The sequence below is a fragment of the Sus scrofa genome, chromosome 10 (genome assembly GCF_000003025.6).
Source record: "Sus scrofa isolate TJ Tabasco breed Duroc chromosome 10, Sscrofa11.1, whole genome shotgun sequence".
Lineage (NCBI taxonomy): Eukaryota > Metazoa > Chordata > Mammalia > Artiodactyla > Suidae > Sus > Sus scrofa.
This window is the reverse complement of record NC_010452.4, coordinates 23,298,043-23,317,014: the sequence shown is the minus strand read 5'-3', so window position 1 is coordinate 23,317,014 and position 18,972 is coordinate 23,298,043. Positions and strand designations below refer to the sequence as shown.

General features: G+C 47.0%; 1 protein-coding gene across 1 annotated transcript in view; it reads right to left on the bottom strand.

Annotated features, from left to right (window-relative positions):
* Positions 1 to 18,972, bottom strand: part of CAMSAP2 (calmodulin regulated spectrin associated protein family member 2) — an 84,866-nt gene that overhangs the window by 43,153 nt on the left and 22,741 nt on the right. The window contains 1 exon segment of the mRNA XM_021064501.1: positions 3,615 to 3,776. Within this exon segment, the coding sequence (XP_020920160.1) occupies positions 3,615 to 3,776 (162 nt within the window).

Sequence of the window (18,972 nt, the reverse complement as noted above, 5' to 3'; positions counted from 1 at the left end):
AGTCGGATTCGTTAACCACTGCGCCACGATGGGAACTCCTAGTTTTGTCCTTCATATTGTCCTACTCTCTGCAGCTCTTTCGTTCCCTCGTTTGCTGTGTCTACCGATACGCACGTGGACACGGTGCACCTTCCCCGTCCCCCAATCACTGCCTGTCACTGGTTTGCACCTGCAGAGCAGCACCCTCTCCCTACCGCTGGGGCACTCTGAGTCTGGGTGTAGACGTGAACCTTGGAGTTCCTGCTGTGACTCAGTGGAAACGAATCTGACTAGTAAGTATCCATGAGGATGCAGGTTCGATCCCTGGCCTCGCTCAGTGGGTTAAAGATTCAGCGTTGCCGTGAGCTGTGGTGTAGGTCACAGACACCGCGCAGATCCTGTGTTGCTGTGGCTGTGGTGGAGGCCAGCAACTGCAGCTCTGATTCGACTCCTACCCTGGGAACCTCCATATGCGGCAGGTGTGGCTCTAAAAGACAAAAAGAAAAAGAAAAAAATAGACATGAACCTCCAACTGCTGATCAGCCGGGACAATGCCAGCGCCCAGCACTAGTCTTTCTGGCAATCTGGTGCCCCGTTCCCTGGTCGTTGCTGTCAGAACCACTGCTGGGTGCCCACCCCCTCTCCAGACCTAGAGGGAGATGCACAGTGGCCTAGGACAACCTGACAAAGGAACCCCTAGGTTCTGCCCTGGCAAAATGTGTCTCAAGTTACGACATCCTGGGTCTCGAAATACTGTGACTAACTTACCAATTATGGGGGGGGGAGTAAAGGGGGTGAGCATGACGGGATCCACCCCTGGGAAAGTTTATACATTTTTGTGGGTTTTGTTTTTATCCTTTTAAAGTCTTTCTTTCAAGTTAAAAGAGAAATACTTTCTAATGCATTATCAGACAGCTGTTAATCATCTGTTGGTTTGGAAATATTTTCATGATTAAAAAAAAAGTTCTTATCTGAGTCTGTCCCAAAAGCCAACGGGTCATACATTCATAATATTCTGAACCACGAGGCATCATTTGTCCGCCCACACGCTCAGCAACCATCTACTGGATGTGAGACACTCCATGAAGAGGCTGCGGGTACAAATACAGAACAGTCCCTGTCCTCGTGGAGCAAGGGGCACGGAACAAACAGGGGAAAAGGGGGGAAGACCCTTCCCCCAAAAGCAATTTGCAGCAATTCACCGATCAGTGAAGAGGTGAGTAGAAGATGGGGGCAGTGGGACCTACTTTAGCAGGGATGTGGCATCAGAGAAGCCCCGGAAGCGACCCAGAAAAGAGGGCACTGCAGCAGAGGGTGAAACACAGGCCTGTGGTGGGAACACTCAGCGTCTGAGGAAGTGAAAGAACAAGGCCAGCTGGGTGAACCCAGAGAGGGTTACAGACGGAACGGAGCCCGAGTGGGGGCACGTACCGTAAGGCGATGGCTGCAGGGTTCGGGTGTGGCCCGCATGATTCAGCCATTGAGCATCATCTTGTTCTCTGCGAGCTTGCTTTTTTTGCTTTTGTTTTAAGTTTAAATTCATTTATAGCCAATGCTGCTGCTATTTTAGCCATGTTACTCCCATTTTTCCATGGTAGCCTTTTTTTTTTTTTAATACTTGAAGATGCATTATTCAGAAGAAAAGCCAACTGGGTCAGGATGAGCCAAAATAAGAGCCAGAAGGAGCAATATCTACTCCACTGAAGAAGGGCCATGTGACAGCGAGAGAAGAGATAGAAGGCACCAGAACAGGCCACACCCTGAGATTCAGGCTGGATCATATGGTCTCAATAGCAGGGTGGACACAGCCGCATAAAGAGGCTGGATGATGCTGAAGAAGTGGTCGCCACATCTCTCTGCAGACTTCCAGAGTTCTAAAGTGCCAAGGCTAATACTGGAACTTAAACAACCTCCTTGATTTCTTAAACATCATCTCTCTGCCAAACACCGCTCCAGTCTAGACGCCCAAATTGAAAAAAGCAGGGAGGGCACAGTACCAGTCTCGTGGCGATTATTCTGGTTTCCTCAATGCTTAATAAGCACAGTAATGACAGACTCTGAACAGTGCTGTAAAGGAGACAGAGCATCAGAGGAGAAAGTAAGCCTTGCCAAGCGCATGCTTCAGACAGGCTGTGAGGAGAGGGTGCGCCCAGCCTGAGCGCTGACGGAGCAGAGGCACCAGGGTGCAAACATCACATCCAAAGGCCCAGAGGTGGCCCCCGGCTGGCAGGGAGAGGAACAGAGGCCCTGCCTGGGACGGGACACAGCAAGGGCTGGGCTGGATGACACTTTGTCAGCTGTGGTAAACTTTACATTTTAAGTAAAATGTGAACCAACCAACACCCTGGGGTGGTGGGGGGGATCCTTGTTCTAGTCCCAGTGGGGCAGCTGAGCATCCCAGGACAGCGAGGGGGACTCTGGATGAGACAAGGGACTGCAGGAGGCTCTGCAGAGCTACCCAGAGCAGGACCAGGAAGGAAGGATTCAGGGAGGGGAATCTGCAATGAGGCACCAAGGCCACACTGTTTCTGATGATGAAAGGTCCCAGGATGCGCCCAGCATTCTCTACAGCTGAGGCGGGGAGGAGAGGCCCACTGAAGATGCAGAAAGAGGGAGGGACTGGGGGGGAGTGCTGGACGGGCCTCCCACACGGAGGCTGACCCTGAGGACTTGCCCACAAGGACGGCCCATGTAGGAGCTCCCACAGGCAGCCTCCTGCTGCCAGCGCGTGGGAGCATCGGGCAGACGCCCAAAGCTGTAACTTCTCTTAAATCTGTTCAGGTCTGGCTCACAGATGAGGTTTAACTTCCTCTCGGCTTATCACCACAAACGCAAGGGAATGACAAAGAATTAACTACTTGGAATTGGCAAAGGGAGTGACAAATTAACAATTTAAGCATCTTCAGAGCACAAATAACCAATCCCAGTTCCATAAACATGTCCAAGAAGAGAAATCTACAATCTATACAATCTTAGGCATGTCAGTCAAGCAAACCTAAAAATCATCTAATTGGAAACAGGAGAAACTTTTTCATTCCTGGATGCAAAAAAACACTGACTGAGCACCGCAGTGAACGGTTCTCTACCCACAGGGTTCTGAAGGCTGTAATAATCTGGTAGGATCTAGATTAATCATTAGATGTAACTGCAGATACTGTGGAATACATAGAATCTATTTTCATCATTTTAAGTTTTTTTTTTCTTCAAGGTCTAAAGGGAATGGGAAATTGAAGTAAGATTGCACAACTTTAGCTTTCATTTCGATTTAAAACAAAAAGAGTGATGGGATCTTAGTGCGTTCAGGCCATTGCAACAGAAGCACCACCGGCACTTATGTCCTACGGTGGGGGGCGGGGAGCCGCAGACCAAGGCGCCAGCAGAGCGGTGTGCCTGGCCTTCTCCTGCTGTGTCCTCCCGCTGTGGCTTCTGTGGTCTCTTTCACAAGGGCACTGATCCCCCACACGAGGGCCAGGCTCTCATCCCGATTCACCTCCCAGAGGCCTCCGCTCCTAACACCATCACCTAACACACGGTCTCAGCGTGTGAACTCGGGGACGCGCATGCTCAGGGCAGAGCAGAGAGCGGGGAGGGGTTCGCGCCTTCCCCCCGGGGAGGGGGGGTCTGGTCTATCCCACCTTATTGATCCAGTACATGACGGCGTCCTCAATGTCGTACGGCAGGTCCGTGGCTTGGAAGAAAGCTGAGTACTGCTGGGCACAGGCGATCACTCTCTCCACGCTGACCATCTCCACGGCGTAAGCCATCATGAGGGCGTCCATCATGGCCACGTGAGCGCTCTGACGCACAGACAAGGACAGACGGTGAAAATCACTCTTAGGAGAACGTCAAAGCTTTTGCACAGCAGAGGAAACCACGAACGAAATGAAACGACAGCCTACAGACTGGGAGAAAATATCTGCAAATGATGTGACTGACAAGGGATTAATTTCTACAATGTACAAACGGCCCATACAGCTTAATAAACACACGCGCATGCGCGCACACACACACACCATCAAAAAATGGGTTGAAGGCTGAAACAGACATTTTTCCGAGGACGACATACAGACGGCCCAGAGGTACATGAAAAGATGTTCAACATCGCTATTAGTAGAGAAATGCAAATCCAAACTACTATGAGGTACCACCTCACATCCATCAGAACGGCCGTCATCAGAAGGTCTACAGATGGTAAACGCTGGAAGGGGTGTGGAGAAAAGGGAACCCTCCTCCACTGCTGGTGGGCATGTCAACAGGGGCAGCCACTGTGGAGAACAGTGCGGAGGAGGCTCCTTAAAAAACTGAAAATAGAGTCGCCGTGTGATCCTGCCATCCCTTTCCTGGGCATCTATCCCGACAAAACAAAACCTGAAAACACACGAGCACCCCTGTGTTCACAGCCGCACTGTTCACAACAGCCAGGACATGGATGGACCTGGACAGTATCACACTGAGTGACATCAAAGACAAAACACCCAAACATCACCTCTACGGACTCTCGGAAAAATGACACAAATGAACTTACTTACAAAACAGAAACAGACCCACAGACAACAGAAAACAAACTTACGGTGACCAAAGGGGAAAGGAGAGGGGTGAGGGAGATACATCAGGAGTTTGGGGTTAGTGTGCACACACTATTACATATAAAACAGATAAGCAACAAGGACCTACTCCACAGTACAGGGAACGATACTCAGTATCTGATAATAACCTTTAATGGAAATACATATTCACACATATATTTAATTGAGTCATTTTGCTGTACTCTTGAAACATACTGCAAATCAACTTCAATTAATAAAATCACACTTAGGAGTTCCCGTTGTGGCTCAGTGGTTAACGAATCCGACTAGGGACCATGAGGTTGCGGGTTCGATCCCTGGCCTTGCTCAGTGGGTTAAGGATCCGACGTTGCCGTGAGCTGTGGTGCAGATCACAGATATGGCTTGGATCTGGCACTGCTGTGGCTGTGACATAGGCCAGCGGCTACAGCTCCGATTCAACCCCTAGCCTGGGAACCTCCATATGCCACGGGAGCGGACCTAGCAAAGGCAAAAAAGACCAAAAAAGACCAAAAAAAAAAAAAATCACACTTAGAAATTGCTGTTTATATATTTTAACACGTTGATACTATTTCCCAACAAACAGGAGCAGAACCGAAGGCTGCAGGAGACAAGCCTTAGTAAGAAAGCATAAACCTGCACGCTAGAGACAAGCTGGAACCCGACGGCGCTCAGATGCCGCTGGGGACCCGCGTCTGAGACACTAATCACCTCCCCTCGAGGCTGTGCCTCCTGCGTCAGGAGCAGGCTGCTGCCGGCCACCCAGCAGTGCAGCATCCATGCTTCAGAGTCACCCTGCCTGTGCCCGATCAATGGACAGAGCCCACTTCTCGCTGTCTGTCCTGTCCAGTCTACCCTCCCCGCTCTGGTCGGCCCCCGCCAGTCCAGACCACCAGCTCTCACCCCTGAACCTAGCAAACCTCCTGATTCCCTGGCCCCGACTTCTTCCCCAGCCTCCTCCCCAGCCCAGAAGTGCTACTCTCTCCTTTGCTGGGTTTTGGGAGGGGTGGTTTAATATAGAAATGTCACATGGTGGGGACCTTAATCTCCCCAGATGATACAAAGGAGCTAACGCAGAAAGTACTGTCCCCACTGCTGCTCCCTGCGCGGGGTCTGAGGACGGTTCACACTCTCACCAGGAAGTGCCGTGCACGCGGGCAAGGAGACACGCACACCGTTGCCTGCCTTCAGCACCACAAACAGCGCCCCAACGCTGCGTTTTCCAGGGTGATTTCCCCTGTGGGGCTACTGCGCAACCTCGAGCTAACATTTGACAAATCATCACTTTGCTGCCCTCTGGAAAAGGGCACTGTAACTTGTATCTCCCCCAAGAAGGTTCCCAGTGCACCTGTCTGCCCACATTTTGGCCAACATGAGCCACCACTCCCTGTCTATCACCTGGGTCAGGCTGATGGTTAAATTCCACTCTTGTTCAGATTTTGCATTTCTCTGATTAACGACAATGGGCACCTCGTTCTATGTTTAGCAACCATTTGTACTTTTCTCCTTGGAAAACTGCCTGCTTGCATCTTTGGCCTCCTTTCCTCTGGGAGGTGTTCATCTTTCTCTCCTCATTACTTATTAGGTACACGGGTTCCGTGTTGTTCAGGCAGCAAATGCTCTTCCTGTCTTTGGATTTTTGGCTTTATTCAGAGTGGAGTATGCTGCACAGACGCCCCTAAATATTTACTCGGTAGAATCTGTCCATCTCATGCTCTCCTTTACAACTCCAGAATTTAGCCCATGTCTACAAAAGGCTTCCCCCCACACCCCCCAGTGATAGAGAAAATCATGTCCTCTGCTCTTCTATTACTTTAAATCCATCTGGGATTTATTTCTGAAGATGTTATAAACTAGAGACTAACTGCAGTTCCCATCATGGCACAGCGGAAACGAATCCGACTAGGAACCATGAGGTTGCGGGTTCGATTCCTGGCCTTGCTCAGTGGGTTAAGAATCACGGCGCTGCTGTGAGCTGTGGTGTAGGTCGCAGATGCGGCTCGGATCCCACGTTGCTGTGGCTGTGGTATAGGCCGGCGGCTACAGTTCCAATTTGACCCGCAGCCTGGGAACCTCCATATGCCGCGGGGGTGGCCCTAAAAAGCAAAATCAGTCAATCAATCAACTAGGGACTAGCTCTTTTCCCCACTCAGAGATTTCATCCTACCATTCTCTGGTAAAGTCTACATCATCTATATAATAAAGGCTAAAGCCCTTAAAAATAGTAAAGCTCTTTCTCAGCCAGCCCCCACCTACCATCTAGCCCTGTGACCTGCCACTTCCTTCCCCAGCCACACTCCACTCGGAACAGCCTCAGAAGACTGCGTGCTGTTCCTGCGAGCGCCACGCCCTGGCTTCTGTCGCCCTCCTGACTTAGAGAATAAGTCCCGTTGGAGGTCTGACTGCCGCCCCCATCGCAGAGGCTTTTCCAGTCTCCTTTCCAATCCAAGGGGTTCACTCTTCCTAGAGTGAGCACAGGTTTACACCAGCAGTAAGTCCGGCCGCAGGACAGGCCTGACCTCCCGGAGGACAGGGAGTCCCCTGGGAGCCGGGGCACTGCCATAAGGTCCCTCTTCATCCCAACACCAAACACGGCGCCTGGCGACCTGCAAGGGCTGAGGGAGGCCGGGAGCGGGTGTGCTGGTCACTCGAGAGAGTGAGCAAGTGGATGGCCAGAGGCGGGGAGCAGCGTACGGAAAACCCAGCTGCACTGACCAGGAGGACGGGCCCTGCGGGAAGCAGGCTGCGTGACGAGGGCAGTGACTCCTCTCACCACGCCTGACTCGTGCAACAAGTTCTTTGTTAACATCCAGCCCCTCGTGTCGCATGGCTCTGGGAATAAGGCTGCACACACTTTCCACGACCCTTGAAACTCCCTGAAGGAAGCACCATGTACGTTTCTAACGCGAGGAAGCTGGAGCTCCGAACTGAAATAGTCTGTCCGAACCTGCGCGCTCTTTCCACCGCGTCCGCAGCTGCAGAAGTCAAGTCACCCAGTGAGGCAGGAAACATGTTCTGGAAATAACAACTAGACATCATCGCAAGAAAGAACACCAAACATCAATCGTTACTAAATTCAAGCTGTATCTTCACACTCTGCCACTGTCCAGACGCCACTTCCTCCCTCAGACTCAGAGGGGACACCGCATCTGCCCCAGCACGGCCTTTTGCTCAGGCCACTCACGAGGGCTTTCAGCACGACTGGAGCCCCGGGGCCAGGACCTGCCTGTCACCTGTGCCCCAGCATGATGCTTCAGGGACGAAAGCTCTCGGGGATCAGTGTTCAACAGCATTAAACAGGGCAACACTTCTGAACAAATGCATGTGCGCAAACCTCTCGAGAGCCGTTAAACCATTCACCTTCTCTTCATGAAGGTGCTTTCTCTGGGCAATTTATTCTACAGGTATAATTTCAGAGAAGAAAAGCTGCACGAACAGAACTGACCTTTCCAGTATGATATACAGCAAGAAAGGAACAACATTACAACCATAATGAGCAACTCACTGTCTCAAGTTACTGAACAAGAGGTGAACATGTGCACGACAATACTGGGTGGAAAACATGATGCCGTGATACGGACACATACGCAATGTCTGAATATACACACACAGAGGTATACACACGCGTGTGTACTATACACCTTAAATATATACATACTTAAAACAAGAATGGGAAAGGAATGAGTAAAACTTAGAAAGGCCACTTACAAATGACCTTGTTATAGTATGCAAAATATACATGTAAAATCTATAGCTTACTTCAAAAAGTAGAATAGGAAACACTAAATAAAATTAGTAATTACATGTTAAGAACAAAGCTCATCTGACTGGTTACTTTACTTCCCAAGTTCAAAACAGATTAAAAAAAAAATTCCACTGCTGAGCTTATGGTTATTTCCATATGACATTCATCCACTTTGAAAGTAAGAACCTTCAAATTTTAGTATGATTTTTTTTAACCCTTTAACTTTACAGTATGAGATAGAAGTAAACTTTAAAATTATGTATAACAGAAACTATACATTGAAAAGATCCACGGTGAAAAATAAACTTTAGGCTACACCCAATCAGTTTGGAATAACTTATGTCTATAAATAAAATACACATATTTAACCTGCCACCTGAAGTGTTAAGGGCAGAACAGCCACACCCTGCAGAGGGCCATGCAGGCTTCTCGGCACTTGTGCAAACTCACTTCAGAACACAGCACCGTGAGATGCACTATGAAACCTATTTTATAGAAGAGAAAACGAGCTACCTCTCCAAGGTCATGGCCAGGTATGGGGCAGGGGCTCGACCAGAACTCTGGCTCAGAGCCCACACCACTGGCCACAGGCCAGCTGACCCTGCTCTAGGGGTTGCAGGAGCCACTGCAGTTGTCACCGACACCGCCAGGTGGCAGCACAGGGCATGCCCTCCTAGAGTGAGACTGGCTCGGCTTCTAGGTATCTCAGTGAAGGAGGGAAAAAAACCAGAGTCCAGGGAACTCACTGAGGCCGAGACTAGGTTCCAGACCTGCGTTAAAGGGTTATGTTTTTGTTACTGCCAACCAGTGGGGTCTAGACAAAATAATTGACATTTCTGCATCAGAAATGAATATTAAAGCTATTAAACAAAGAAGAGCATTTAAGTGTTGTCAGTAAGAAGGTTATCAATCAGCTGTAATTTTGGGGAGGGCTGTGCTGGCACTATGCAAAAGTTCCCAGGCCAGGGATCAAACCCACGCCACAGAAGGGACCCTCACCACAGCAGTGACAACGCCAGATCCTTAATAGTCAGGCCATCAGGGAACTCCAACTCGCATAAATTAATTAACACAGGAGTGCTACTATTTCACGGCTTTTACTATTCTTATGTCAGATGTAGACAAAAGACTAAGAAAACATTTCCTGAACTACACTTGGTCTCGGCCCACTGGTGCAGTGGCCAGCACACCACTATGTCCGGGCTGCCCTGGGGGACATGGGAGGACACAGATGTAACAGGCCCATCCCGAAGAACTGGAATTATCCTGCTAAAACGATACGACAGCATATACGTGTCAGATTATAGTTTGTGGAGGTTAATTCCAATTCAGAAAGTAATATTTTGCATATCATTTATTTATATAAACAGGTTTACCATAATTTTCATTTATCCTTAATTTACACGGAGATACAAGTAAAACAGCACTTACAACCCTACTGAGATACCACTTCCTGCCAGGAAGGCTATAATTAAAAAGTCAGATAATCACCACCATTGGCGAGGATGTGGGGAAACGGGAGCCCTTGTGCACTGCTGGTGGGATTTTAAATAGTGCAGCCACCGTGGAACAGTGTGGCAGTGGCTCAAGAACTGAAACAGTTATCATCTGACCATCTGCTTTTAGGTGTAGACCCAAGAGAAATGAAAACATGTGTCCACACAAAACCTCTGCCAGAATCTTGAGAGTGGGCATTACTGCAACAGCCCCAAAGGCAGAAACAACCCAAGTGCCCCTCAGCTGGTGACCGGATAAGCACAGAGGATGCAGCCATTCCATCCTGAATGGAATTTAACTCGGCAATAAAATGGAACAAAGACTGATGCCGGCCACAAAAGGTGCCAGGCGTGCACATCCCCCCCCCGCCCGGTTCTATTATTCCATTTATACGCGATGCCCACAGGCAACTATGTCAGATTTGTGGCTGCTTAGGGTTGAGGTGGGGAGATGAGAGGATGATAAATAACTAAGGCTGTGGGGTTTCTTCCTGAGCTGATAAGACTTTTCTAAAATAGATGGTGGTGATGCCTACACAGCTTTGAGCAGACTAAAACCACCGCCCTGCACTTCACCTGGATGAACTGTATGGTGTGTCAATTACATCTCAGGTGCCGCTTGGCCTCCAAGCAAGGCCACGGCCACACATCTGCAAAGCCTCTTTATAAGTTCGTCAAGGTGAAGGGTCATTTGTTTTTCTAGACAGCGGAGTATTTTAGATATTATTAAAATCAATATTTATCAAGATTATCAAGATTTAATATCTATTATTATTTATTAATATTAGCATGTAGAAGCAACCCGTAAGTTTGCTTCTACATAACTTTAGGCAGGAAACATCTATTTAGGAACTGATGATAAAAAGAAAAATAAATAAATATGCTCAATTAATTCTATTTTCCTCCCACAGATATTTACATTCCCTTTCTTAAGGCTCCAACTAATCTGGATAAAAGGTATATATAATTTACTTTAGAAATTATTTATGGGAGTTCCTGTCGTGGCTCAGTGGTTAACGAATCCGACTAGGAACCATGAGGTTGCGGGTTCAATCCCTGGCCTTGCTTAGTGGGTTAAGGATGCGGCACTGCTGTGAGCTGTGGTGTAGGTTGCAGACATGGCTCAGATCCTGTGTTGCTGTGGCTGTGGTGTAGGCCAGTGGCTACAGCTCCCATTAGACCCCTAGCCTGGGAACCTCCATATGCTGCGGGAGCAGCCCTAGAAAAGGCAAAAAGACAAAAAACAAACAAAAATTATTTATGATCTTTCTTAGATAGTCTTTGTTATGTGAGTAGCTAGAACCTCTTTGAGATAGATTTTTATACTTGGTATGAGAAAAAAAAATTTCCAGGAAATAATTTTATTTCCAAACATAAAATCTGTCCTTTTATATGACAAGAAAAATCTCAGAGTATCAAAAAGTACACTGGTCCAAGGAGCAAAAACCACTGGCCTCAACAACAAAGGCAGAGCATCACCTAGCAGCAAGGATTTTGGCTGAGCCCACGGGGGGAGCCGAGCACGGCCCCTGTGTCACAGTGACGCTGCAGCCAACCTGAATCCAACAGTCAGGTCACTCTGCCCACCCCCCTCCCCCGCCCCCCATGGAACAGTGCAACCAGCAGCCTGGCAAGGGAGGTGACATCAAACTCCTGATATGACATTTGCTCATGACCACGCAAAACTGCCGCTTCCATTTCACTTGGACCCACCTTGTCAGATGTGAAGAGAGTAAAGAGAGAGAACGTTAAAAAGCATGTTACCACCATGCACAAAAGTAAACTCAAAATGGCTGAAAGACTTAAATATAAGACAGGACACCATCAAACTCCTGGAAGAGAACATAGGCAAAACACTCTCTGACATCAACATCATGAATATTTTCTCAGGTCAGTCTCCCAACGCAATAGAAATTAGAGCAAAAATAAACCCATGGGACCTAATCAAACTGAAAAGCTTTTGCACAGCAAAGGAAACCAAAAAGAAAACAAAAAGACAACTTACAGAATGGGAAAAAATAGTTTCAAACGATGCAATGGACAAGGGCTTAACCTCTAAAATATATAAGCAACTTATACAACTCAACAGCAAAAAAGCCAATCAATCAATGGAAAAATGGGCAAAAGACCTAAATAGACTGTTCTCCAAGGAAGATATACAGATGGCCAGCAAACACATGAAAAAATGCTCAACATCACTGATTATAAGAAAAATGCAAATCGAAACTACCATGAGATACCACCTCACACCAGTCAGAATGGCCATCATTAATAAGTCCACAAATAACAAGTGCTGGAGGGGCTGTGGAGAAAAGGGAACCCTCCTGCACTGTTGGTGGGAATGTAAACTGGTACAGCCACTATGGAGAACAGTTTGGAGATACCTTAGAAACCTATACATAGAACTTCCATATGACCCCACAATCCCACTCTTGGGCATATATCCGGACAAAACTCTACTTAAGAGAGACACATGCACCCGCATGTTCATTGCAGCACTATTCACAATAGCCAGGACATGGAAACAACCCAAATGTCCATCGACAGATGATTGGATTCGGAAGATGTGGTCTATATACACAATGGAATACTACTCAGCCATAAAAAAGAATGACATAATGCCATTTGCAGCAACATGGATGGAACTAGAGAATCTCATCCTGAGTGAAATGAGCCAGAAAGACAAAGACAAATACCATATGATATCACTTATAACTGGAATCTAATATCCAGCACAAATGAACATCCCACAGCAAAGAAAATCATGGACTTGGAGAATAGACTTGCGGCTGCCCAACGGGAGAGGGAGGGAGTGGGAGGGATCGGGAGCTTGGGGTTATCAGATACAACTTAGAAGAGATTTACAAGGAGATCCTGCTGAGTAGCATTGAGAACTATGTCTAGATACTCATACTGCAACAGAACAAAGGGTGGGGAAAAAAAATGTATACATGTAAGAGTAACTTGATCCCCATGCTGTCCAGTGGGGGGGAAAAAATAAAATAATTTAAAAAAAAAAAGCATGTTACCAACATGTAACGATTAAAGCAGTGATACTGAGTTGCCTAAATTTAACAAATACTGGGTAACCCAAGAGGCCAGCTGAGAGTTCTGGATCCTGCTTCTATGCATCTGGTTTACATTCTGTCACTTGCATTTGGTGAATCTGACAATCACAAACCCAGTGGAGAACTGATACTGCTGAACCAAAGTGATTCGAAGCTTTACTGCCAAAGGAGTAGATGCGAGACCAGTTTAGCCCCAGCGTCTCTCCCGAGGCACGTCCCAGACCTGTGGCAGAAGTGACCCCTCCTGAGCAGCTCCGTCACCTCCTCCAGCCACACTTAACTTCAAAGGCAAGGTCGGCCGGCAGGTTTAACTGAGGCTCTGCCCGGTGGCACAGATGGGAAGCAGCCACATAAACATGGTAAACAAAAGGAAGTGCTCGCAGCAGTGGTTCTAAATCGGGCTCATCATCAAGAAATCACACGTTTCCTGGCTCCAACCTCAGAGAAGCCCCAGAACAGCACCCTGGCAAATCCCGCCTCCACAGCCCCTCCCGCTCATGGCCACAATCATACCTCTTCTAGAGGTCCCAGGCCGGCCCCTCCCCAACCCTCCCCTCCCAGTGCTTCTCCGCACCTGTACCCGGAGCCCTCCGCTCCAGGAGCACCACTGACCAGCAAGCAGAGTGCCAGGGTTCAACTCTGAGTCTGTGCCCAGGACGTGACCTTGGGCAACATCCTCGATTTCTCGTGCTTCACTATCCTCATCAACCAAGTGGGGTGACAGCAACAGCACAGGCAATTCATGGGCTGGGGAGACGGCCGGAAAGCTCCCTCTGTAACCAGGCGGTCACGTGGAGGGTCCGGGCACACAGCCCCCTGGTGGGAGCTCCCAGTCTCTACTGAAAACTGCACAAAAGCAATGTGGATGCACGCCTGCATCCTAATAAGAGCCTAGCGGGTGGGTGAAGCCAGGGTGACGCAGCTGAGCGTGGGCCTGAGCCAGCAGAGCCAGAATGATGTGGGCATGGCAGGCAATGCAACTGCCCCCGGCCAGGAGCAGCACTGGGCTGGGGACGCACCCCAGGCAGGAGCTCTGGGCAGGTGCTCGTTTTGAAGATGACGACAGGCACGAGTGTCCTGGTCCAATTGCGCACTGGAGGTTGTCGTAAGGACGCATGATTACATGGGTTTATCTCCCCAGCCCTATCTTGAAGAAGGGCCTAGAAGCAATAGCACCAAAGCAACAATCAACACATCTGGGCCCAGATCTGGTTAATAACATCTCCCCAATAAAATAAACCCACGGTTCTTCAGGAAATGGCTAATTCCAAGTCAGAGACAGGAAAGGCACAACGTGAGCCTGGAATATACAGCTGTGACAGAAAGAAAAAAGGACCCGAAGGCGGATGGGGAGACATCTACAGGATATAGGAGCCAGCCCCTGGGGCGCCCACTGGCCAAGGGTGAGCCCACAGGGCTATGCAAAAGACTAATGACAACAGTGAACTATAACACAATTAGCCAGAAACAAAATGCTCCCCTGAGTCCACGGTGACAGTCACCAGGGGAGAAGGGAGGAAGAGAAAGCTTTTCTTCACACAACAGTGCCAGGTAAGAAATGGAAGGAATGACAGTTTTTAAACCACCACACGGCAATGACCAGGGGCACAGCAAACCCACAGATGCTGAACCACCGGGTGGCCCTTTCCTGGGAAAGACAATATGTGATAAAACATCAGAGCACCCTCCACACAACGCTTCCTAGTCGCAAAGGGAAAAGTGGCCGAACCTAAGTCACCCTAAGTTGCCGGCAGAGCGTGAAACGCTGTAGTTCCTGTAGATCACTGTTTGCTAGTTCCTCAGGAAGTGACACACAGAACCAAAACCATAGGCAGAAACATAGAAAACACCGAACCTAAACACAGAACCAAACCATAGAACCGAAAATTTCAGTGAACCTGATGTAGAATAAATATAAAGAAAACCACACATAGGTATCTCGTAGCCAAACTTCTGAAAAAAAAAAAAGTCTTGAAAGAAACCAAAACACTTGATGAAAAACAGAATTAAAAAGAGAAATAGAGAAATTCACGATTATGTGAAGTTATTAATACTCCTTTTTCAAGAATTACTAGAATAAGTGAAAGGAAAATCCAAAGGACACGGAAGACTTGAAAAGCATCAAGCAAAATGACCTGATATGTACAGACCACCACAGCAAAGAACAGCAGAATATACATTCTTTTTTTTTCTTTCTTTCTAGGGCCGCACCTGCGGCACAAGGAGGTTCCCAGGCTAGGGGGTGAATCAGAGCTGCAGCTGCCAGCCTACACCACAGCCACAGCAATGCCAATCCTTAACCCAGTGAGTGAGGCCAGAGATGGAACCCACATCCCCATGGATACTAGTTGGATTCTTAACCTGTTAAGCCACGATGGGAACTATGAAATATACATTCATAACAGGCATCAGGACAGATGGCAAGCTGAGTCATAGAACAGTTTCAATATTGGGAGTTTCCGTGACTCAGTGGTTAATGAATCTGACTAGGAACCATGAGGTTGTGGGTTTGATCCCTGGCCTCGCTCAGTGGGTTAGGATCTGGCACTGCCGTGAGCTGTGGTGTAGATCGCAGACACAGCTTGGATCCTGCGTTGCTGTGGCTCTGGCATGGGCTGGCGGCTCCAGCTCCGATCAGACCCCTAGCCTGGGAACCTCCATATGCTGTGGGAGCGGCCCTAGAAAAGGCAAAAAGACAAAAAAACAAAAAAAAACCAGTTTCAATATACCTAAGGGAATGAAATCAGACAAAGTATGTTCTCTAATTACAACAATGTCAGTTAGACATCAATAACCATGTCAACAGAAAAAATCAGGAACCATACATCACCTTGATAGAGGCAAAAAAAAAAAAAAGCTTTTGACAAAATCCAGCACCTATTCATGATTTAAAACACACACACACACGCACAATTCTCAGCAAAACAGGAATGAATGGATGGGAACCTCCTAAACGTGATTAAAGAACACTTGAAAATTCTATAGCTAACGTCAAACTTAACAATCAGAACCAAATACATTCCCTACGATCAGGATTAAGGCAAGGATGGCTGGTCTCACCACTTTTACTTAACACTGTCTGGACGTCTCAGGCAGTGCAATAAGACAAGGAAAAGGAAGGCATCTGTATCAGGAAGGAAGACGTACATCTGTGCTTACTCATGAGTGTGTATGTAGGGAGTCCTCCCAACGCCACAAAAACTGTACTAGGGACAAATGCATTTAGCAAGGTGGCAGCTAACAAAAATCAATGTTCAAAATGCAACGGAACTCCTCCAATATTAGCAAAGAACAACTGGAAAGTCAATCTAAAAAACAATTCCATTTATAATCAAAATCAAAAATGTGAAAAAGAGTAAAATTCAACAAAATGTATACAGAATTTATACACTCAAAAAGACACAGACTGCTGAAATGAACTCAAGAAAACTTAAGTAAATAGGAAGACAGCGTGTTTACACAGGAAGACTCGATATTCTAAAGCATCAATTCCTCCTAAAATGAGCTATAGATGCAACAGAATTCCAGTGTATAGCTAAGCTAAACCTTAGTTTTTTTTAAGAAATTGACAAATGATTCTAAAATTTACATAGAAATGCAAAGAACCTGGAATAACTAAAACAATTCTGACAAAGAACAACAATGTTCAGTGAATTACACTGCCAGATTTTAAGATTTTTATTATAAAACTACAGTGATCAAGACTGTGTGTCTGGCCTAAGAGACCCTAAATCAATGGCACTTGTGTCACAGTAAGTCAGTGGGGAAAGGACAGACTTCAACAAATGGTTCTGGAACAACCAGATGTTCTTGTTAAAGAATGAAATAAACTCCCGGGAGTTCCTGTTGTGGCTCAGTGGTTAACGAATCCAACAAGGAACCATGAGGTTGCAGGTTTGATCCCTGGCCTTGCTCAGTGGGTTAAGGATCTGGCGTTGCCCTGAGATGTGGTGTAGGTCAAAGACACAGCTGGGATCCCATGTTGCTGTGGCTCCGGCGTAGGCTGGTGGCTACAGCTCCGATTCGACCCCTAGCCTGGGAACCTCCATATGCCGCGAGAGCAGCCCAAGAAAATGGGAAAAAGACAAAAAAAAAGAATAAAATAAACTCCAACTTTTCCCTCCCATTTATACTATTACTACTTCTAATAATAATTCAAAATGAATCACAGTAAAGCTATACATTTCTAGAAGAATAAGATAGAGAAAAAATTTTCAACCACAACAAAGGTAAAGATTTCTTACCTATAAAAGAAAAGAATTATAAATTGGTCTTCATTAAAACGAAATTTCTTGAAAGACACCATTAAGAAAATGAAAAGGTAGGAGTTCCCATCGTGGCTCAGCAGAAACCAATCTGACTAGGATCCATGAAGACACAGGTTCGATCTCAGGCATCACTCAGTGGGTTAAGAATCCCGAGTTGCCGTGAGCTGTGGTGTAGGTCGAAGATGTGCTTGGAGATCTGGCGTTGCTGTGGCTGTGGTGCAGGCCGGCAGCTGTAGCTCTGATTCGACCCCTAGCCTGGGAACCTCCACATGCCGTGGAGGCAGCCCTAAAAAGACAAAAAAAAAAAAAGAAAGAAAATGAAAAGGTAAATCATAGACTGGAAAAAAATATTTGCAATACAATCGGAGACAAAGGACCGTAGTCAGAATACACAAAGAACTTTTACAGTAGTAAAACTAAAAGCCCAACAGGAAAATGAGAAGAAGATTTAGATACTTGACCAAAAAAAGACCAATAAGCCTATGAAAATACACAAAAATACATCAGTTATCAGGGAAATGCAAATTAAAACCACAAGGAAAGAGTGATTCACATTAGAAAGGCTAAAATTAAAGACTGACAATACCTAGAGTGTTAGCAAGGATGTGGAGCAACTGGAATTCTCACACATTGTTGGTGGCAAAATTAAAAATCCAGCCATCTGGGAAACTGCTTGATGGCTACTTAAAACACACACTTACATATGGCCACCAATTCAACTGCTAGGTATTTACCCAAGAGAAATGAAAATACACGTTCTCACAACAATGTACATAAATGTTCACAGCTGCTTTATTTATAATAGCCCAAAATCTGCCAACATCAATGTCCATCAACAGGTGAATGAACAGGAGTTGCCGTCGTGGCTCAGTGGTTAAAGAATCCGACTAGCATCCAGGAGGAGGAAGAAGGTTCAATCCCTGGCCTTGCTCAGTGCGTTAAGGATCCGGCATTGCCATGAGCAGTGGTGTAGGTTATAGACGCAATTCGGATCCCGCATTGCCGTGGCTGTGGTGTAGGCCAGTGGCTATGGCTCTGATTTGACCCCTAGCCTGGGAACCTGCATATGCTGAGGGTGCGACCCTAAAAAGCAAAAAAAAAGGAAAAAGTGAATGAGGAGTTCCCGTCGTGGCAAAGTGGTTAACGAATCTGACTAGCATCCAGGAGGAGGAAGAAGGTTCAATCCCTGGCCTTGCTCAGTGGGTTAAGGATCCGGCGTTGCCGTGAGCTGTGGTGTAGGCTGCAGACGCGGCCCGGATCCTGTGTTGCTATGGCTCTAGTGTAGGCCGGTGGCTACAGCTCCGATTCGACCCCTGGCCTGGGAACCTCCATATGCCGCGGGAGCGGCCCACAGAAATAGCAAAAAGACAAAAAAAAAAAAAAAAAAAAGAAAAAGTGAATGAATAAATTGTAGTTTTCACAAAATGGAATAATACTAAGAAATTAAAAAAAAAAAAAACCCAGAATACACAGAACATGATTGAATCAACAAAACATGAGCAAAGGAATCAGTTTAAAAAGAGTTCGCATCATGCTTTCATGAAATTCTACAACAGCCACAACTCACCTGGGGTGACAGAAAGGAGTTTAAAGGATGTCCAGCCTGGGATGCGGGCAGGGAGCTGACAGCCAAGAGGCACAAGGGAACTGGGGCAGGGGCGGGGTGTGTGTTTGATAAAACACTCTGTACCTCTACAGGAGCGTATACATTTGTCAAAACTCAAACTATTTAAGTAGGTATATTTTACTTAAATCATGCAACTAAGTTAATTTTTTTTTTTCCTTTTGTTGGCCGCCCCACAGCAGACGAGTTCCCAGGCCGGGGATCAGATCTGAGCCGCAGTTGCGACC